The sequence below is a fragment of the Phascolarctos cinereus genome, unplaced genomic scaffold (genome assembly GCF_003287225.1).
Source record: "Phascolarctos cinereus isolate Bilbo 61053 unplaced genomic scaffold, phaCin_HiC Scaffold_726;HRSCAF=1367, whole genome shotgun sequence".
Classification (NCBI taxonomy): Eukaryota; Metazoa; Chordata; class Mammalia; order Diprotodontia; family Phascolarctidae; genus Phascolarctos; species Phascolarctos cinereus.
The window spans coordinates 41,882,112-41,905,161 of record NW_027556098.1 but is presented as its reverse complement, the minus strand read 5'-3'; the positions used below and the strand labels follow the sequence as shown (position 1 = coordinate 41,905,161).

General features: G+C 36.1%; 1 protein-coding gene across 1 annotated transcript in view; it reads left to right on the top strand.

Annotated features, from left to right (window-relative positions):
* SH3BGR (SH3 domain binding glutamate rich protein) overlaps window positions 1-21,877 on the top strand; it is an 89,223-nt gene extending 67,346 nt beyond the window's left edge. The window contains exons 4-7 of the mRNA XM_020973849.2: window positions 4,526-4,600; window positions 5,778-5,870; window positions 13,060-13,182; window positions 21,479-21,877. Of these exons, the coding sequence (XP_020829508.1) occupies window positions 4,526-4,600; window positions 5,778-5,870; window positions 13,060-13,182; window positions 21,479-21,544 (357 nt within the window). The 3' untranslated portion in view covers window positions 21,545-21,877. The remainder of the gene's footprint in view (window positions 1-4,525; window positions 4,601-5,777; window positions 5,871-13,059; window positions 13,183-21,478) is intronic.
* Window positions 21,878-23,050: the final 1,173 nt, after the last annotated feature.

Below are 23,050 nucleotides of genomic sequence, written 5' to 3'. Positions count from 1 at the left end.
GCACGACAGGTGGTTAGCCAGAACGCAAAAATGGTAACCTTACAGTGTCAGGAGAGAGTGAATAAAGCCTATCTCACAGCATGTGGGATAGGTAGCATGTGGAAAAAGTTGGATAACATAGATAAGCATGGATGGGTTGTAATCTCTTCTATTAGAGGGAACTTTCAAACTTTGAAATCACAGCTCCATTTGACTATTTGAGAGTTTAATGATTTTTTTCCAACCACATCTTTTATTCTTCTAGGTATATTTGTACAAAAGCTGTTAAATATTATATAATTGAAACTACCTATTTTTCTTTTTTATAACATGTGCAATATTGTATATAAACCACATTTTGTGAAGCTTTTCTCTGAAAGCTAGTGTGGCTAGCCATGGAGTCAAGAGGACTTGGGTTTAAGTGCTGTCTCCAATATGTACTCATCCTGTAGCTGTTGACAAGTCGCTTAACTTTTCAGTGTCTTAGGCAAATCTGTAAGACTTTAGATTATGGATAAATTGCTGATTTGCATTAGTAGAGGGAAGGAGTTTCCACACTGGTGGTTCTCCTATCGATAAAAATCACAGCCCTGGACCAAAATAAAATTTGTGTTGGTGATAAATTCATTCTTTATTCACTGTTCTCTATTTTTTTAATGACACAAAATCTTTATCTAGAGAGTTTATTCCTTGGGAATTTATTGTGAGATAGGGGGTAACCTGCACAGAGGTTTACTATAATGTCTCTTCATGGTATTCTAATGACATTGCAAAGCTTTTTTACCTACCCCAAGCACCACGTGGAAGTAAAGGCACATTTTTCAATACTAGCTTTTCAGTCAATGTTGCTATTTCAGAAAGAGGGCAATGGAGAAGTGTGTGGTGGGTATGTTCATGGTAAATAATATAATAAAGACTTCTGAAAAAGAATGGTAATAAAGTTGTCATTATGAATTTGTATGATAAGAAGATGATAGGCTAGGCATGTATCAAGAACCAGGGGTTGACTTGCTCGGTCTGTATCCCAAAGAGATCATAAAAATGGGAAAAGGACCCACATGTACACAACTATTTATAGCAGTTCTTTTTGTGTTGACCAAGAATTGGAAATTGAGAGGATGCCCATCAATTGGGGAATGGATGAACAAATTGTGGTGTATAAATGTAATGCAATACTATTGTTCCATAAGAAATGATGAGCAGGTGGACTTCAGAAAAACCGGGAAAGACTATTTCCATTTTTATGGATGAGGAAACTGGGGAACAGAGGGGTTGAGTGATTTGCTCAGGTTCACAACTAGGAGATGTTTGGACATAGGTGTCCTGACTCCAAGTCCAGTTCTCTATCCATTGTTATCATGTGATATCTGTCAAGGAGACTGGCTTTACTGTTATAGAGGGATCTCTGAACCTTATGGAATATTGTTCCTAAGATTTTCCTTAAGGATTTTCTTTCCTCTCTTTAACAGCGATAGCTCTTATTTTAGTTCCTTGAAGGCAAGGAGCACTCACACTGCTTATTTGCCCCTTCTTTACACCACGTTATTGGCCCACGCTTTTCCTAGTCTCTAAAAATGGATATTTGGTGAAGTGTTAAGAGCATTATAGGACCTAGGTTCAGATAGGTGCTCCATCATTTATCTGCATGTCCTTAGCCAAATCACTTAGCCTCAGTTTCTTTATCTGTAAAATGAAGGAGTTGACTTAGATGGCCTCTGAGGATCTTTTTATCCCATCCTAGAACTCTATATTTCTCATACAATTTCTTGAACCTATATCATTATTGGCTATATGCTACAACCTACTTGTACTCAGTATATGTACCCTTTGGTTAACTTGAAATTTTCATTCCTCAGAGATCAGGATGTTGTAAGAGTCCATCAACATTGCTGGGAAAACATTTCTATAGAAAATATTGGTCTTTGCACTGGAGTTCTGCTTGGGATCATTCTAAGAAGTGCTTGGTTTCCAAATTGCAAGCCACTTCTCTTTTTTTTCCAATCTATTCTGACTTCAAATTATTTTCCATAGTATATAATAAAATCTTGCTTAATTGGATTGTGGTTCTCAAAACATATTTTCTGACTTTCTATTTTATTTTTCTTTATATCATTGACCTTCCCATTTTTATTGTTCAAATCTACCTGTCTCTTTTAAGACTCATTTCTCTCCTTTTTTCTCTAGTTCACCTGCCTTGAAGTCATAGGAAAAGTAACTGAAAGGGACTGACCTGAGAAATAATTTTGTCCAACCCTTTAATTTTACTACAAATGAAAATAATGAGGCACAGAAAGATTTAGTAACTTGCCAGATTCATACAGATAGTAAGTAGCAGAGCTGAGGTGAACCTAAAATTGCTGACTCCATATTTTGATCTCTTTACAATGCAATGAGTTGCCTCTGTTTACTCTTACGGAGTTTTGTTTTATAGAGTTGTTGATAAATTGCTTCAGGTCCCTTAATTCTTAAATTATTTAAAGCAGTCAGACAGTTTGGTTGGATGATAGTAATTTGGGTTTCTATCACTGCTTTTTAAGGTCTGAGGAAGAATCTATGGTCACTAATTCTTGTACCTTTAACTGTCCTTTTTTTCTTGGCAACTTGTAACATTCTTTACTTCTATAGAACTGTCTGCCTTTTAAAGTTTAAAATCTTGATAAATAGCCACCTGTGAGATTTTCTATGAATTTTTTGACAGTTGATCCTATTTTGTAATTATTGCCTCTAGGCTTTTTACCTATTTGATCTTCATTTGGTATTACAAATATTTATTTATCTGACCTGGGTTGTTTATTACAAATTTGCTTATTATTCTAAAATCTTAACAGGGTTTTTAAGGTGATTGTTTTGCTTTGCTTCAGATATTACCATTTGTTTTAGAAATGGATTTAGCTATGGAAAGAGTTGTCCTTCACTGTTTATCAATTAAATTAAACATAAGTACGTATACACTGTGCCAGAGTCAGAACATTTTAAAATGACAATCTCTCTTCTCGAGCTTAAACTCTATTGGGGGAGGGAATAGAAGCATGCATTCAGTAAAGTGTATAAAGCAGAATATGATGAGGGTAAAGGAGAGATATAGTAGAGAAAGTGAGCTAGGACAATCTGAAGAGAAAAAGAATGCATTCACCTTGATGATCACCTTGAGGAGGTGTCTGAGCTTCGGAAGATAAGGATTCTTCTGAAAGACAGATGAGGAGTGAGTGCATTCACATTAGAGGCAGCTAAACAGTGCAGTAGATAAAGGGCCAGGCATCTGTCTACCCAGATGGTAAACATCTACTGGCATACCCCAGTTTACGAGGTTTTTATTTTATCCCTTTATTATTATTCAATTAAGATAAAGGGGAAATAGGAGTGACATATAGTAAATGTGTAATAAATAAATAAAATGAAAAATAAATTAGCTAAAAATAACAAAAATAGCCCAAGTGGTTCATCTTTATAGAATTATTCACAATAAAACAAATTATAGAAAGCATCCCAAGACTAAGACTAAAACTAGACACCTGTATAGATGCACAGACTCACAATCAATTGATTTTGCTTCACACATTACTAAGTATATTAAATTATTCTAGATCAATTAAAAAAACAACTTTTCATTCATATTATCTCTTCTAACCAATTTGAAATGGCCTCTACATTGGTTGATACTTTGTACATGACAAGCACAAAAAAATCAAAGAGGAAATGTCTGTTGTATTTGTTTGTCTACCATCACAACTTATTTGTAGAAACCCTTCAAGTATTTAGTGAAACTCAGGGTTCCATAGAACACAATTTGAAAAATTATGTTTTAAAGCTGAGGGCACTTTCCTTCTCTATGTTTTTAAAATATATTAAGTACTTTATGCTTCAAAATTGTTAAGCTACCGATGAAAAAATCAGTTAAAAATTCAATTGTTTAAAGCTGTTACCTTGCCAGTGTCATCACCACAATGATACATCTAGTTGTTTTGAAATTGGTTTAACATATAACTTTCAGTGTTTTCCCCATGTGTAAAAAGCATTTTAAAATGAATTATGATAGTTCACTGCCAGTTTTATATTGAGGCTTGTAAGCTGATACAAATACCCTGGGTCAGAGAATACTCAGAAATATTCATTGTGAGTGCTGATATAATTCTCTTACTCAAATTTTACCAAAATAAAATAGAGGGAGGAAAGAGGAATGACTAATTAGGTATATGTTTTTAATATGTGTCAGTGACTTCTCAGTTTTGTGGTATATTCATAGGCTTAGAAACAGCATGATTTAGTAAAAATAGTGGTGAGTATAGATTGAATTCTAGTCCTGTTTGCTTACTTAATAGATCTGTGAGTTGGAGCAGATTATTTTACCCCCGCAGCTTCAATTTCCACATCTGTAAAATGTGGATAATAGCTACCCTACCTATCACCTAGCACTTTTATGATGAAATATGATAAAAGTAAAAATATTTTGAAAGAAATGTTAAATGCGACATAAATGTAAGGTATTGATATTCCTTTCTAGAGTTTTCCATATTTTCAAGTGTTCTTGGTTTTATCTGTGACACAGGTGGCAGAAGCAACTGAGGAAACATCAGCTCTTCTGAATGGAGAACTTGGAGGAGGGGAACAGAATACTACAGAAGTAATAATTTTTTGTATCCTCTCTCCCAAACCTCAACTTCTTCTAATTTTTCCATTTATTCAGTTTAAAAATTTTCTGTGGTTGTGATGTTTCTACCCAACCTGGTTTCCTGGATCATATCAGTTTTTCAAAGATTTATCTACTAGTCTTCAGGATTTCCTGTGCTGTCTTATGATAACCACCTTATTTAAACTCCTGGAAACTTTCTTATCCTTAACTCATCATCTCTAACCTGGTTGATTTGATTAAAATAAGTACAGTAGCTTAATGTAACAGCTAGTTTTCTGTCTATTTGGTAAAGTTTTAGTGTCTCCACATTACTATCCACAACTCTCTGGGCTCTCCTCTGCTCCCCCACCCCCATCCATATTCCTACATCACACATTCAGAAGGCCATGTGGTCCAGAACACTAAGGCATAGGCTTCCATGATCCCCTTTCATGAATTGTAAAACTCTGAGCAAGTTACTTAACCTCTGTTTTTTTCCTTTTTTTGGTGAGGCAATTGGGGTTAAGTGACTTGCTTAGGGTCACACAGCTAGTAACTGTTAAGTGTCTGAGTCCAGATTTGAACTCAGGTCTCCTGACTGAAAGGCTGGAGCTCTATCCACTGCCCCTCCTCAACCAATTACTCCCATAGGCGTCTGTGTGTAAATTTCAGAGCAAATACCCACCTGCAATGGTAGAAGAATTTTCCTTATCAGGACTGCTTTCTGCCAATAAAATTGAAGGTCTGATAATAAAAAAACTACAGATAGTTTACTGGGACAGAGGACTATGCACTCTACTCTAGGCATAATGATTAAGAAGAAAAGATAATATTAACCAGATAATCTTTTGTCCCTGGAAACTATCATACTTAATTACCAGTTCCAAAGATCTTCCCTGGCTTAACATGCAAATCAATTTGAGACAAAACAAAAGTAAGTAGAGGAGGCAAGACACCTAGCCCACATTCCTGCCTTGGTTACATATTTCTTTCAGCAGCAGAACCTCATAGCTTTGGTGGTATATTTTAGCCAGAAAAAAACCCTCTGCTCTCACCCTACACATGTAATAAGTAAGAACAGAGCATTTCCCACCTTTTGCCCCACATAAGGTAAGGGTCGTGCCACTATATACAACATTCTGGTAGCTTAACTAAGCTTAACGGTACTGTATGTTTCCTCTGTGTTCAGGGAACAGACAGTGCTGAAGTAAGTGGAAAAGATGAGGTGCCAAAAGAAGACAATGAAGATGCAGACAATCCTCCTGAATCAGAAGTAAAACAGGCAAGTGGTTTCCCTTTCCCTACTTTTAATTTTCATTTTAAAAAATTCATGTTGATATGGGGACATCAAATATTTTTTAATCTTCAGGACCATATTTTCTTGATAAGGACTGAGAATTCTGTCAAATTTGGATGCTGCTAATTCAGAAATTGTGATAAATTAGACGATCTAGGAATTCTGGGTTGATTAAGTAAATAATCCCAGTTGTGACTTGGAACTGAGGATTGTGTGTGATATAAACCTTATTAGTTTGAATGTGAACCAGACCTTACTTTCAGCAACTCCCCCTGCATTTCCACCTCCCCTTCCTCCTTTCTTCCATCAGATACATAAATATGCAGAGTTTGGTTTGCATAAAATTTGAACAGTCTATGATTATGTTTTTGGTATCATAGGTGAAGAAGATATGATTAAAATTAGATTTTTGAAATTTTGACATATGTATACTTCAGTAGTTTGTACATACTTTATCATTTTTTTTGTACTGGACCTCTAATTTCACTGGCATATAGGAGTTTCAATGAGGTGATTCCTTCTACCAAAATAGATTGCTACCTGCTCTGTAATTTTATAGTCCTGGGGGCCCCAAGAAGTTAAGTGACTTGTCTAGGGTCACACAGCCTGGAAGTATCAGAAGCAAGGTCATTCTAAACCAAGGCCAATGAATCAAGGTCATTCTGACTCCTAGGACAATTCTCAATACAACCTATTATGGCTGCCTCCCTGAACATGTTTTGATATGGTAAATATATAGGTAACCACATTGAAATAATTTTGCAGAGTCATTTATTAAGACCCAGTTATGCAAATTTTAAACTTGTAGCTTCTGATGATGGTAAAATTACAAACAGTAGTATGCAGAAGAAAAAATACCCCAGAATGCCATTACTGAGCAGAAAACATTATAAGGGTCTGAACATGGTAGAAAAAAATGAGATTGATGAATTTATGTATTTCCCTCTGAATAAAGAGGGTAAAAGTTAAATAGTGGTGAGGTTCTCTCAAAACCTCCATTTAAGGAGGGCACCAGTGGTGCAATCCCATCATTTTGCACACAGCTGCACTTTCTGTATTTCATTTGCTAGATGGCACAATGGATAAAGTACTGCTCCTTGACTCAGGAAAATCTAAGTTCAAATCCAGATTCAAGACAGTTACTAGCTGTATCATCCTGAACAAATCACTGAACTTCTCTGTCTCACTTTCTTCCACTCTAAAATGGAAATAATAATAGCACCTACCTTAAAGATCTGTTGTGAAGATCAAATGAGATTATATTTTTCAAAATGTTTAGCATATCTAACAGAATGCATTGCATATTTACTGGATATCTATTTATTCCTGTATGAAAGTGTATGCTTTCTCTTTAGGCAGGAAAGTGTGTATACTGTATGTGACTACCTAATTAAAATGACTTTGTTTGCTGTGTTGTTTTGAATGGAAAATACTTATCCAAACAAGTGGCAAAATATTAGACTATAATAACTGAAAAAGGGCTGTACATAGCTCTTCACCCCTTTTTGCCTTTGTGGATGTATTGGCATCAGGTTTAGTCCCTTATTTCCTACTTTGAGTATCTAATGAAAAGATATTGTAGGTAATAAAAATAGTGGATTACATTTTGGGGGAGGGCTCCAATTAGAAGGGTAAGTATGTTTCTGAATACTTCATGACCAATCTACTACAGTATTACTGTATAAAATGTTTGAGATAACTTGTTGTCCATTGTGATATGACACATCATTTTTTATTATTTGTTCCGAATGTTTTAATTTTTTTAAAAGAATAAACAAGGAAATACTGGCTTAAAAAAAATGTTCAGCATAGTGCCTGGCAAGTAAATGCTTATTCCCTTCCTTCCCCCTCATTTTATCCTGCCCTCCTTTTTCTCTCAGAGTAACTACCCTAGCTTTCCACCTTCCCCTGCTCCCCCTTTTCATCTTCTTTACATGTCTTTAGCCATTAGATTGTGAGCTCCTTGAGAACAGGGACTGTTTTACCTTTATTTCTTTGTATTTCCAGAATATAGTAGGTGCTTACTAAATGTTTATTGACTGGCTGATTTGCACAGTGTCTTGTCATTTAATCATAAGCACTGTGAGGGTAAGCAATTTGTTTAAGGTCTTGCAGCCAGTATGGATTAGAAATGGGACTTGAACTCAAACTCCTGACTCCAAGACCTGCTCCCTACATAAGAACTAGATGATTTAAATAGACCAATCTCAAAAGTAAAAACCAGGAAGAACCTCCTTGCAAAAAGACACCAAAACTAGATAGATCCATAAGATAATTCCACTAAACTTTTAAAGAGCAAATTATTACTATGTAGAAAAGTATAGATGATTTCAAAACATAACTACTATAGAAAATAATGTAACACTATAGTCAGTGGCCTCCATTCAAGATTTCAATATTACAAGTCTGTATAGATGTCATTCCACTCTCCCAAACCCTGCCCCAAACATAATTAATATCAAGAGCTCTCAAGTAACAGGCTATCCCTTTAATGATCAGATATTCAAATAACTATTAATTAATTCTTCACTGAGAATTACTCAAATTAAGGCTGTCAGTAACTATTTTAACAATAGTACTAACAGCCAAGGCCCACCAGAAATCCCACAGCTGGGATTTCTGAATGATATGATTTATTACTAAACACATTTGAATGTAGTTAAGTGTCTGATTAAAATTATAACACTCAGCTATGTCCTCAAGTATTAATCTTTTTTACATAAGAAAAGCTTCATATAGTATGGGGCATGGTTTATTCAAGCATTTTCCTTTCCAGAACAGCAAATATGAAACCAAGGAATGTAATTCAATATTTTGTTCTTATTATGAAAATTTAGAAATGCCTATGTGATATTCATAACTGAAACACAAGGATGATTTGATATAAGGAAGGTAGTCAGTTTTTAGGAGAGTTGATCTTTGAGCAATCCCCTTCTCCCACCCCAGAAGTCCCATTACATTTGTAATTATGAGGCATTAAGAGGCCCTTTATGATATGTGAATACCTTTCTCTAGTGGAATTAAAGGGATCAGCCTTGTTGGACAACAAAAATTGCATGAACTCTTGCAGGGTTTTAAAAAGCTAAGACCTAAAGGCATTAGTTCAAGGCAGCGCAGGCTCAGGAGCTTTATGGAAGAGACCCCTGAAGATTTGGACAGAGGATTTCTTGTGTTAAACAAAGTGTTAATCAGTTATATAGTAACAGATAATCCATCCAGTTATTTAAGAGTTAATCAGTTTGAGAAAGTTTGATGCACAATTGAGGGGGCACAGCCAAATACAGACACAAAATCAGTCAATTGAGAGAGGAAGTGGCTTTTAGGAACAGGATCCATGGCAGCAGAGAAGACAGTCATGGAGAAGAGCAGATGTTGGGAAGAGAGCTAAGATAGCTGCCCAGGAAAGATTCAGCACAAGGACTCTATAATGACAGAAAGAACTTCTACACCCTTCAGCACCAGGAGTTGTGAGTGCCCTTTCCTATATGTATCTTCTCATGTGTGTTTCATTATGATTATACTCTAAGTTTAAGACTGTTCTTCTGATAGGGGGAGTGTATGTTTATGGGACAGTGTGTCCCAGGCTTATGGGGAGAATATTTTGTTTTCTTTTGCCATCTGAGTGAATGTATCAGTTAAGAGCTAATTATGAATACTAGCTGAGAAATGAGAAACACACTAGTGGTGGCTTATGAGCAATTGTTTTGGAAGAGTAAATCTATGAGCTGCCCCTAGAACCTTACAGTAGTAGAAGCTTCCCTCTGCATACCCAGCCTATGAGTGTTAGTGTGAGTTGGAGAGAGTAGTTCAGAAGGAGCATCACATAATAGATTTTCTTTATAAGAGAAAAATTCAAGTCTACATGATTATCTTAAATGAAGAGGAAAACCTTTTATAAAATACAGCTTGAAAAGTCCATGTGAGGAATGAATCAGACGTTCACACTTTGTGTGTGATCAAAAGAGCTAGGATCATTGCCAGTCCCCCATTACACTAATCCATTCAAAATATTTAAATAAAAGGTAGTTCAAAAGCTAGGACACTAGCAATTTGAAGGATCAAAAAAGGCTTCACATAGAAGTTGATGCTTAGGCTGTTTCTTGAAAGAAGACAGAGATCCATTGAAGCAGAAGTAAGGAGGGACTACAACCCAGGTATGGGAAATGGCCAGCGAAAAGACATGGAGATAGGAAATTGAGTGCTATGTATGAAGAGCAGAGAGAAGATCAGTTTGGCTGGATCTCAGAATGCAGATGTGAGAGTAATGCTAGAAAGATGACTGCAGGTCCATGTTATGAAGGGCTTTAACTGCTAAACATAGCTGTTTTTATTTTATCCTAAAAGCAATAAGGAGCCAGTGGAGTTGATTGAATTGGAGAATGACAGGGTCAGATTTGCACATAAGGAAAAAAAAATTTTGGCAGCAGTATGAAGAAGGACTGAATTGTGAAAAGACTTGAGGCAGGGAGACCGATCAGGACACAGTTATAGTAATCCAGACAAAAGGTGATTAGATCTTGCACTAAGGTGGTAGCTGTGAGGAGTCAGATGTGATAGATGTTGTAGAGGTAGAAATTGGAAGATTTGGCAATCAATTGAATATGTGGAATGAAGGAGAGTAAGGAGACACAGATAATGCAGAGTTTATGGACCTGGGAGAGTAGAAGAATGGTAATTCCTTCTACCAAAACAGTGATGTATAGAAGGGGGAGGAATTCTGGGGAAAGATAATGAGTTCACTTTTGTACATGTTATTTGAAATGTCTTTGGGACATCAAGTTTGAAATGTGTAGGAGGCAATTGATGAAGGAGAAGGAGTGGTCAGAAAGGGGGAGGGAGAACTCGGAGAGACTAGTGTCAAACACACAGAGAAGAGAGAGTATCCGAGAGAGAGTGATCAACATGTCATGAAGGATGAAGACAGATAAAGACCATCCAATTTGTCAGTTGATTGTTGGTAGCTTTGGCAAGAGCAATTGATCAATTAGAAGCTAGTACATATTAGAATTCCAGAAACCTTCAATGGCTTCTCATGGCCTACCAAAAAATATATATACTCCATAGCCTTTCATTTATAGCCCTCCACAGTTTTCCATCAACCTACTTTTCCATTCTTATTTCATTGTGCTCCTTTTAGTCCATCCCATGTTCGGATAAACTGGACTATCCACTGTTCTCCTCTCCTATTTACTTCTGATTTTTTGTCGTTCAGTTGTTTTTAGTGATGACACACACATGTCTGATACTTAGATACTGAAGTGGTTTGCCATTTCCTTCTTCAACTCATTTTACAGATGAGGAGCTGAGGCAAACAGGGTGAAGTGACTTGCCCCAGGTCACACAGCTAGTAAATATCTAAGGCCACATTTGAACTCAGGAAGATGAGTCTTCCTGATGTTAGGCCCGGCACTCTATCCACTGTGCCACCTAGCTGCCCATATGTAGCTTATTTGTACATATATGTTTGCTTGTTGTCTTCCCCATTAGATTATAAGTTTCTTGAAGTCATGGGCTGTCTTTTGATTCATTCCCCCCTAGCCCTTAGCATAGTACCTGGCACATAATAGATAGTTAGTAAATGTTTATTGACTGACTAACTTCTATTTCATCTTGACCTCTCCTGCCTCTGTGCCTTTGCTCATGTTATCATTATTCTTGCATCAGACTCCATTCTTCTTTTCTTTCTAAGCTCACTCTGGTTTCCATGTCCTCTATGAAGTCTTAATCTGGTATATTATTTATGATGTATATTATCTTTTTTCCCTTATAAACAGAAAAAACCTATTTTAATGGTCTAACTATGTGGCTGGCAGTAAAAAGGAAAAGACGAAATGAATCCTAGATTCAAATCCAATTTCCATGCCAGTGGCAGAAGAAATGAGAAAGATAAATTAGGGATTTGAGGCAAGGCAGATCTCTGATTCTAAGGTGCTAAATAGATAGGGACAAAAAAAAGTCACAAGTCTGTATGTATCAAACCAAGTCAAGGGATAGAAATATGTAAAAGAAAAATTTATGGAGTCAAAAGCAAATGTTTGAAAAGGAGTTGTCATCCCCAGGGGGCTGATGTAGTTTGGCAATGTCTTAAAGTAGTATGAGCTAAGATCATGAGAAATTTTAAGGAGTGGAGAGGAAAAATTGAGAGATTTTGTATCAACTTGTCTTATTCTCAGTGAAATAAGAGAATGGGTGAGAAATTGGAAAAAAATAAGAATAGGTTTAGTGGGAGAAGTGAGTGGATAGAAGGGTATAGATAGTAGAATTTTGAAATCCTAGCTGAGTCTTAGAACTGGTACAGTTCTGTAAAATGGTAAAGCTATGCAGGTTGTTGCTGAAGTAGGGTAGAGAAGTTGGTGTTTGGATTTGAGGAGGTAGAGTAATTGTATAGAGTGTTAAAAGTGTCATGAACGGTAATATTAAAGTCTGCAAAGATGATGGCAGGGAAGTTATGTTTGCAAACAACAGTAACAGTGCTAGGCAAACTTACTCTAAGACTTTTAAATGTCCAATTTGATTAAGGACTAATTTTTGACTGTATAGATTATTGATAACTCTGGTCTATTGGCTGGCTTTTTGCTGTAGAATATAGTAGATCCTAACTGATATGCTTTGTCAAATATAACAAAATGCTAAATTTCTTTTACTGCCTCGCATTGGTTTTTCAGTCTTCTACACTATATTTATGATTTTTCTTTTTAATTTTTTTTTCAATTACATGTAAAAATAAATTAACAGTCACTTAAAAAAAATTTTGAGCTCCAAATTCTCTCTCTCTCTTCCTTCCCTCCCTCCTTATGGAGAAGGCAAGCAATTTGATAAAGGTTATACATGTACAATCATACTAAACATATTCCTATGTTAGTTATGTTGTAACTTTAAGATTTTTCCAAGCAAATGTTCTAGGTAAAATAATTCTCTGACATGTAGTTGATTTGTGAATATTATGTCAAAGCTATATTTTAAAGAAAAACGAATGAAACACACTGGACTTATTTATCTTGGAGGCATTATGCTGCATTCCTATGTAGTAAAAGTCCACATTGTGAAATCTTATTTCAAAGGGTAGAGAGACTTATTTTTGTACATTTTTTGGCCAAAGTTTTTTCAGTTCCCTTTACTACTTTAATTTTGAGGAATATCTGTAAATAATATTGTTATCCTTTATTTAAATAAGGAGGGGACCACAGAAGAGGAAGAAAAAGAGGAAGCAGAAGAGGAAGAAAAAGAGGAAGTAGAAGAGGAAGAAGAGCAGAAGACTCTTAGTTCTTTTCATGCTTCATTTCTTCAAGTTTCTCAGGTATTTGTTTATTTGCCTGAAAAATATTATTCAGGAATGACTATGATGAGCCATTGATCTTAAATTTCCAGTGGCAGAAAAACAAATCTCAACATGGGCCATTTAAATGTGTCTTGGTCTCTTTTTCCAAGGCACTGGTTCTAAAATTCGAAAGGTCACACAACCATGTCAATTGTTCACTACAACTTTGTTATCTAGCTGTCACTGAAAGAAGGTATTTCTTTTACTCCTCCCTAACTGAATCCCTGTAACTTCCCCATAACAGCATTTCCCAATTTTATCTTCTCTCCTCAACCTTCCACACGTCCTTCTCTCCCCTTCCACTCTGCAGACCTTGCCTTAAACTATACTGAGAAAAGAGAGCATTTACAGTGTACTTTCTCTTGTCCATCTCAAAACATCTTATTACCTGCCATTTTCTCTTTTACTCACTCTTTGTGGTAGAGGTCATTCTTCTCCTTGACAAAGCTTCTACTTGTACTCTTGATCCTACCCACTTTCTGTCATCTCTAGCAAACTTCCTCTCTCCCCCGTCTCTGTCTCTCTGTGTCTCTCTCTTTCCCCCTTCCCCTTTTCCTTGTCCCCCTTTTCTATTCCATGCATCCCACTCATCAATTTCTTTTCCCTTTCCCCCTTCTTCCTCTCACTTACTCCTCCTCTTCTCCTTTTTTCCTCCTCTTATTCTCTGTCTTCCCCTCTCCCTTTCTCCATCCCTCCCCTTACTCTCCCTGAAAACATGCCCAAGTCTTCTTCATCCTTGAAAAAAAACCCCCTCTGATTTGACCTTAATATTTTTTCAGGTTTTGTTCTTTCTCTCTCATACTCTTCTTAGCCAAACTCTTATAAAAATTGTCCACACTCATTGCCTCAGCTCCTTTTCATCTTATTATCTTTTCAATCCTTTGCAATCTGGTTTCGGACCTAATAACTAAACTTGAAACTACTGTCTCTAAAGTTACCAGTGATCTTTTAATTAACAAATATGATAGCCTTTCTTGAACTCTCTGAATCCTTTGACGCGACTGACCGCCTTTTCTTCCTGGAAACTCTCTCCTCTCTGGGTTTTTGCGATACTGCAGCTTATTGGTTTTACTTCTAGAAAAGGAAAGAAATCTGACAACTCCTTTTCATTTTCTTTTTCTGGATCAGCATCCGTGTCACATCCTATGTGAGTATGACCAAGGCTCTTTCCTGGGCCTTTGTCTCTATCCTCTCTCTGTGATCTCCTTGACTCATAAGGATTCAGTTATTATCTTTATGCTAAGACTTTTGGGATACCCCATATTACTCTTATTTATACATACTATAGACTAGCCAAACTGACTTCTTTACTATTCCTCACACATGGCACTCCATCCCCCATCACAATGCCTTAGCACTAGCTGTCCCTCAATCCTAGAATACACTCTCTCCTCTATTCCACTTCTTAGAATTCCTAGCTTTCTTTAAGGTTCAGCTCAAATTTTACCTTATACATGAAGTCTTTCCTGGTTTCCTCACCTGCTAATAGGGAAGGGAATAAACATTTCCATAGTGCCTACTATGTTCCAGGAACTGTGCTAAGTGCTTTTTACAAATATTATGTCATTTGATCTTCACAACAATCCTGTGAATTAATTAGGTGCTGTTAGTATCTTCATTTTATAGTTGAGGAAACTGAAGCAAATAAAGTTGAAGTGACTTGCCCAGGGAACACAGATGGTGTCTGAGATTGGGTCTGAACTCAGGTCTTCCTGACTCTAGGCCTAGTGCTCTATCTACTATACTACCAGCTGAAATTTTCTTACATTCATTTTGTATCTATGTTTTTTATACCTAGGTAGTAGAGTTTTAAAGACCACCCTCATGTGTAGCCTAGATGGGAAATTGAGAGGAATATGTGTTATGCTGCAACAGTCTACAACCACACCAGACCCTCACCCTTTAGCTTGCTGTGTAATAAATTATATTATTGGAGCAGCTAAGTGGTACACTGGATAGAGCTCCATCCTTGTAGTCAGGAGGATCTGAGTTCAAATCTGGCCTCAGACATATGACACTTATTAGCTGTGACCCTGGGCAAGTCACTTAATTCTAATTGCCTTACCAAAAAAGGCAAAAAAAAATTACATTATTTAATCTCATTTAGGCTAATCAATGAATATATATATTTTTATTTATTCATAAATTAATAAAATAGTAACATCCTATTAATTATAGCTCTGAAACCCATTCTAGTTTATTAAACTATTAGCTATCAAATAACTTAAGAAACTTTTTTTCCACTATAAACACTTTTTATAAACTTTTACTCATCTCTCTATATATCGAGCCTCTTGTTTTCCTAGGTTTAACTAAACATCCAGTACAATAAAGGGTAAAACAGACATAAATAATTAGTTGTAGTATTAACCTCCTGTGCTAAGGAAAACTATCATCAGATCCAAAATGACAAGAAGCAGGGGAGATATCCTGTCACATGAAGATGAGAGAGACAGTCACGAGTAGCTAATTGAGATGTTCTTTGACCAAACAAGGCCAAATCAAGACAAGCCAATGAGCATTTATTAAGAGTCTACTGTGTACTAGACATAGTGCTAAGCACTGACAGTAAAAAGAAAGGCAAAAAACAGCCCCTGTGCTCAAGGAGCTCACAGTTTAATGGAGTACAGGAGGTATGAGGTAGAGCTGTGTTGCTAAAACCATTGGGACTTCTGAGATTGGAACTGTTGATTGATCATGTGCCCTTCCTTTCTCCCTGTCTCCCAAAGGGGAGTGTCCTGGTCATCCCAAAACTTATCCTCATTTCTTGGGAGGTCACTTACCCTTTATGCTTACTTGTATTTAAGCTCAGCTTTTATGATAAAAATGAGTAACCATTTCATTGCTAGCCTAAGTGTGTGATTGCATGAATACAGCAGAAAGAGACTATTATTATAGACCACCCAGGAGCAGAGAGAGAGATTTGATACTTCTTTATTCCAGCAAAACATTGTCTTTCTTTGACTGGGGGCATAGGAGCAAATTAAAGAGAGTTATTTATTCACATTTACAACTCCACAGAACAGAAAGATAGTTACAGAGACTCTCTTAAAAGCAAACTTTAAAGACAGGTAAGCAGAAAGGGGAAACAAACTCTCCAGGGATGACGATATATTTCAGGAAGATAGATTCACTGTCCTTTCGGACTAACAGAGGGAAAGGGAAGAGGGAGAGAGGAATCAGTTGCTCCAATCTCAGCTGCAATAGAGACCGGTCACACAGCTTTGTACCTAGATCCCTGACCTTTTTACTCTTCATACATCTCAGTCTATCAGTCCTTACTGCTGCTAGTGACAGTGGCATCCCACACCTTGCACCTTTCTACCCTCCTTCCCTTAATATGGATGGGACTAATTTATTTGTCAAAGTCATGCTAAAACCATGCTTAACACATACCTACATTCCAGTGAAAACTGATTTTCATGATGATCTTAAGACACTGAAAGATCTTGACATTATTTCTAAATCATCAACTGTGACTTAAATTATATTCTTTAGAGTGCTTTACCACTTTATATGCTTTACCACTTCATCACATTTTTAAAAACTACATATATATTTTTATCTACATACATGACTCTGGAAGTAGAGAACTTGTATTAAGATCCCACCTCTGATGCCTGCTACCTCCATAACCTTGGGAAAATCACAGCCTTTCTGGACCTCATTTTCCTCATCTGTAAAATGAAGGGAACTATACTAGTTGGCCTGGGAGTACCTTAAAGCTTTATGCCTATAATCTATAACCCTGATTTTGGACTTTATTGGAAAGCAAAGAGTTTAGTTATTCATGGTAAGCTTGTGTCACTTTGTGGTTTTAAAGACCTATTTTCCTTAAAATGAAAAACCACCACTCCCATTGTTTACAAGGGAAGAAAGTTCCTGCAGTCATATGATGTATCATTCAGACGCTACAATGGCAGAACAGAAAGAGAAACCAGGGTACGTTGTGTTCCCTGAAGTCCTGCTTCAGTTGCTGATCTGCATTGGTAGAAGGAATTCTCTCACCAGAAGCTTCCTACATTGATGAAATCACAAGTCTCAACAGTTAAAAAAAAAGTTCACAAATTTTTAAAGTAGTTCTTCACATCAGTTAATATTGATGACCTGAAGAAATATATAAGTACCACGAGTTAAGGACTTAAAATACCAAACAAAGCAGTTTATATTTTATCCTGGAGCTACTAAAGAGCCACTATAGTTTATTGACCTGGGAATGACACAGTCATTATCCGTGCTTTCAGGAATATCACTTTAAGTCTGTGTTGAGAAAGCAGAGGTTTAGGGAAGTCAAGCTTTCTTATCATCAATTACATGATAAGAAAACATATAAGGACCATTAGGATTACTCAATAGGCATATTGTGTAATACACCTACTCTAAAGGTTGACTGAATTAAGTAAAGATAAGAGGATAGTATAGAAAGAGCAAAGATAAAAACCAAAAAACTGGTGATTAAATTTGGGAAATTATGCTAATAAGTACAATTTTGCTAATAAGTACTGTCACTACCAACCTGCTATTTGGGACCTATTTGGAACTGGTATCTGAACACTTTGAAACCTTCTTGGAAATCTGTGACTTAATTTTGAAAAATGTTGCCTTAGGGAAAACTATTAAAATTTCTAAAAATCTTGAAAACCTTGGTGACTGTCTTTTAGATTGTTACTAAAATAAGGTCATATTTTAAATATTTTTGGAGGATAGAAGGCAAAAGGAACATTAGATATCACTTAGTCTAATATTTTCATTTTATAGATACGAAAACTGAGACACAGGGAAGCTAAGTGATTTGCTCAAAGCTTTATAGCTAGTTATTGTCAGAACTGAAAATAGAACCCAAGTCTTCCATGCTATTTCTTAAAACCATATTGCCTCTTACATCAAAACCAATTTCTGGGGAAATGAAAGTTGACAATGGACCTGAAGAAATTAACTGGGAAAAAATATTTCATCACTTGAATGATGATAAAACAAAATGTGACAATATGCTTTCTTTCCCCTCTTATTGATTATAAAATGCAAAAAATCAACAAAATGTTCATAAACATCATTTAAATCTCCTTAACCAGATATTTTCATTTTATAAAATTACTTCTTTTAAAATAGTATCTATGTAAAAATGAGATGTTAACATTCATTGTGGTAATTCATTAAGTATTAAGTAATATAGCCTAAGCATAAACTTGATTTTTTTCCAAATGCTTTCGTAGCCTTATCCAGGAGATAATAAAATCTAGGCTGAGGGACATATTTGTCTTCCTAAACCAGTCAGTATACCTTTGATCATACCTGTATCAATAAAAAAATTTTGAGATCTTGCTTCTAATATGTGCTGATTTGTTTACTATATGCAATTCCTACTGTACTCATATATAATGTACATTATAAAGCATTCACAAAATAGGAATTAAGACGAGAAAATGAAATAAAATTTTTCAAAACAATTTTTATTTACAACTGATTCAAAATCCCTTTTTGCTGTCACTGAAGTATTCTTTTCACTAAAACAATATTAATATTTTTAGTGATGGCAATGTGACTGTTTCATTCTTTTTAAGAATCTTGGTTTAATATTTGTGATACAGTAATATATCATAATACGTCAAAAGTGAAAGGACTGAGGATACCACTATTAACTTCTTCATTTTGTGAAACTTCCATTCTTTTCTCATTGAATGACATACGTGGCATGTGACTCTCTGATGCAATGAACTTATTGAAAGCATCACTACAAATATTTATGCTAAATAGTAACAAAATGTAATTTCTTATTTTTAAATTTTTATGAGCATTTATAATTTAGTTTTCCAAAATGCATGCAGATGTCAATCATACCTTGCTCCTGTGACATCTTGTTAATCAGTAGCACCTGGTTTTCTGTAGAAAAGTACTCAGAGCTAAGCAAAACACTTGAATCTTACTATTGATTAGTGGGAAGCATGGTATGTGAGGCAGTGTTTCACTTGGTTAAGGATGTCAGGTTAGAATTCTAGGCCAAAAAGAATGATTGATTGAAATGAGCCTCTTTGATTTGTTATGTCAACTATTGTATGAAATACCAAACTGAGCAGTATTGCAGTAACTTGATTTAGGGTTTGCTTAGAAGGTTTTCCTGGCCTTGTTCTAGGTTTCCCTTTTTAATTCGCATAAATAATAAGGCAACCATAATTTCGCAGACTTTTTTCTTTTGAAAATTATGCTTTCCTGCCACATCTTGAAGTTCTTTTTCTGTAAAATTTTTGTATATATCTCATTATTGCTTAGATTCCATTTTTTTTTCTTCAGCCTCACAGAATTTTGTAGGAACATTTTCGTCTTGGGTCGCCCATTTTCTTGGATTGGCGGTCTTGAGATGTCTGAGCTAGGTCTGGAGGAAGGGTTCTAATCCTGCATTTCAGCATAATAGTTTTCCTTTGTAATTCTATGCATTTTTAATATTCTTTAATATTCTTAGAAAGGGTCCAAATTCTTTGCCAGGCTGTTGAATGGGTCCAGGATAAAAAATGGTTAAGAACCTCTGTGTTCAAATGTTATCTTCCTCTTTTGTAAGGAATATCTAAATTTTGCAAGTCTAGCTCTTTGTCCTAATGGTCCACAACTGGTTGCAATGGAGAGTTAATTTTTCTGACAAGCCTTTGAGAAACACGGCTTGAGTCCTTTTGTGTCATACTGGATAGCTAGTTGCATCAAAGGTTGCATTGGAAACTGTTCTCAAGGGCATTTTATTTGTATACTCAGTCATTAACACTTTCATTTTCTTTTGCTGCGTCTGTAGCAACTCTAGACTCATTCAGCAACCACGTCTGTTGGAATGACAGAAGTAAATTTTAAAGAGCTGGGAGAAAGTCAGCTTAGAAGACTGAGATCTGTTGAGGAGATGAAAACTCAGTATCTCACTTTTTTCTCTCCACAGAACAAAACTGTTCTGTTGTTATCTTCAGAGTTGTGGACACTAAAGTCTGTCTCCCATGATTTTCCAACTTAGTTTATTGCTTTTTTGGATATCTTGATATCCATACTAGTTAGAGATATTCTTTTGGAATAATTTTTCCAGTCATGGTTCTCTTCTTCTCAGGTTTTTCCATTGTTGTATCCTGTTTAGAATTTATAGCCCTTCGTAACCTGTTCCCAACTTACCTTTACCTTGTTACACATGACTCTCTTTCATATGCTCTTCAGTCCAACAAGTTGACATTATTACTGTTCCTTATATACTGTCTCCCATTTCTGTCTTTGCACTGCCTTTCACCATGCCTTTAATATGCTCCCTTTTCATGTCCACCTCTTAGAATCCCTAATATCCTTCGAAGTTTAGGTCAGCCCAAACTTCTACATGAAGCTTTTCCTAATAATTTTGGCTGGTAGTACCTTCCTCCTCCTCAAATTATCCTCTAGCTATTTTGTTTATACTTGTAAAATAATATGCAAGCTTCTAGGGACTAATGAGGTAACCATTCCTTATGGGGAAGAAATGTTCAATCCTTGTTGTTCAAGATTTAGGGACAAGAGAGTATGAGATCTTGTGGGTGGAGACAGAGCAAGGAATTGACTGAGAGCAATACCTACTCTCAGGTATTAAGAGTACTATAGCATAGCTATAGTGAAAGTTCTCACTAACTCACTAACTCCCTACTCCCAGGAAACTCTCTCCTTAGTCCCTCAAGGCTTGGGGACGGTGCTAAATTCCTAGAGGGCATATAGCCTGTTTCACTTTTGTCTTTGTATCTTTGCATCTAGCACAGTCTTTGTCATATAGCAGGTGACTACTAAATACTTACTACCACCTCTTACTTCTGTCACTATATCACTCAGCCTAAATCTGTCCCCACTGCCACTACATCTTTCCAGCCCTTGGAGAGAAGGAGTGATGGAGGAAAGATAGAGGAGCCAACTGTTGTCATATTCAATGGTGCTGCTATAGCCCCCCCAGTGAGAGCTGCCTCTATCAGAAAATGATAGTGGTGGGAACAGGAAGATGCCTTCCCCATGCTTTCCTCTTGCATCCCCCATGGATCATCTTAAGAAACCTCTGGGGTGCATAGCTCTCCCTCTTTGGAGACTACTGCTCTAGTGTGGTATTTACTGAAAGTAGGTATAATTCCAGGCCAGTTTTTTATATGAAAAACTTAATTCCCCTCCCTTGTGTTTTAGTGAATGTTAGTTCATAGCACAGAAGAAAATTTAATGCATGTGAAGTAATCAAGACTGTAATAAATATTCAAAGAGTTTCCTAAAAGTATTCTTCTCCCTAAATATTTTCCTTTCCCTTTAGGAAGTGAAGTACAAGCCATGCCACTATGTTTCATCAATATTGCCCCAGCAAAATGAGATGGCCTGAGGTTTAGACACATTTCTTAACGTATCAATACTACATTGAGAAGTTGCTGTGCATATATGTGTGTAGATGTATATTGTCTGTATCTATATGAGAGAAAATATGGATATATACACATAAATTTATGTTTGGTTCAAATAGATATGTTTGCTATGAATAAGCACACCTTAATAGTTGCCTGAAAAATTTATTCCAAGCTATGGAAGTAGCTCAAATTCAGCCCAAGAGATTCTAAGGTTGTTCCCTGTACGTGTGCCTTATGCTGCTTCTGTCAGAACAATTTTGAATATGGTACAGTGTACAATGGTCTAAATAAAAGCTTTTGATGTAAAATCATGCCTTTGTCCAGAGAAGCCTCATTTTCTTATTTATATTCTCAATTGCCAGTACTTTAATTTACATGTTGCATAACCATACACGGCTAATATTTTCCATAGATATTGTGATGTTTTAAATTTTTAATTTACTACTAGATTTTGTAGGTATTTAATGTATTCATAATATCTATTTTAATCCTTTATAAGTGACTGTTAGTGGCGATGTTTATATGTATAAGTGTGGTAGAAAAGACAAATGTTGCCCCAGTGATAATCTTTGACCCTTCCCTGGTATCTATCAAGGAAAATAAGTTGTTGTGACTTCCAGGTATGGGAAAGCCCTTGAGCTGGCATGTTGCTTCAAGTGTATGGCCCTGCTGGTACCCTACTCTCCTTTTCCATATCACCACAAAGCCTTAAGCATATCATCCTGTTGTTGCTTTTCTTCTTGTTGTATCTATTCTTTCCTGCCTTAGGTGAAGGAGTGTTAAAAATGGAATCAACTTACTAGACTGTGACCTTATGAACTTTGAAAAGTTGGCATATGCACCGGAGATCTGTGAACCAGAGTTTGTGACAGTTAATTTTGGTCCATCAACATTACCCCAAGGAGTGACTAGGACCCAGGCCATAGTAGATTGACCCAACCAAGATGATAGATTTTATAAGTAAAGGAGTGGCTCTGTTCTTTGGCCATTCTGCATTTGAAAGTGAACTGGGTGGGAGTGAATGTTTTTTGTACCATTTAAGATTGAATCTATTCTATCTAGGGAAGGAGATGGTAGAGGAAAAGAGTGTATACCCAGGTTTGGAGGGAAATGATTTGTACTTCTGTTTTAGCTATGACTTCTCAGAAAATATTCCTTTACAAAAACTGCTATTAGATGATACTAGGGCACTAATCACACAACTGATATTAGGGAGAAACACTAGAATGGAGGTTTTAACTGATAACATTACTCAGCAAGTCACAAGCATTTATTAAGCACTTACATGTTCCAGACACTGTGTATGCTAAGCCCATACAAAAACAAGGCCTAGAATTAGTCAACGTGTAATTTCAGCAAAGATTATTTGAACCTATAAATCATCCTTCACGACATAAAAGGACAAAATAAACCTAACTTACGAAATATTTAATTGTTTTTTCAAAGATCTTAGTTTTTAGTCCTGATATCAGGATATTTGGGAA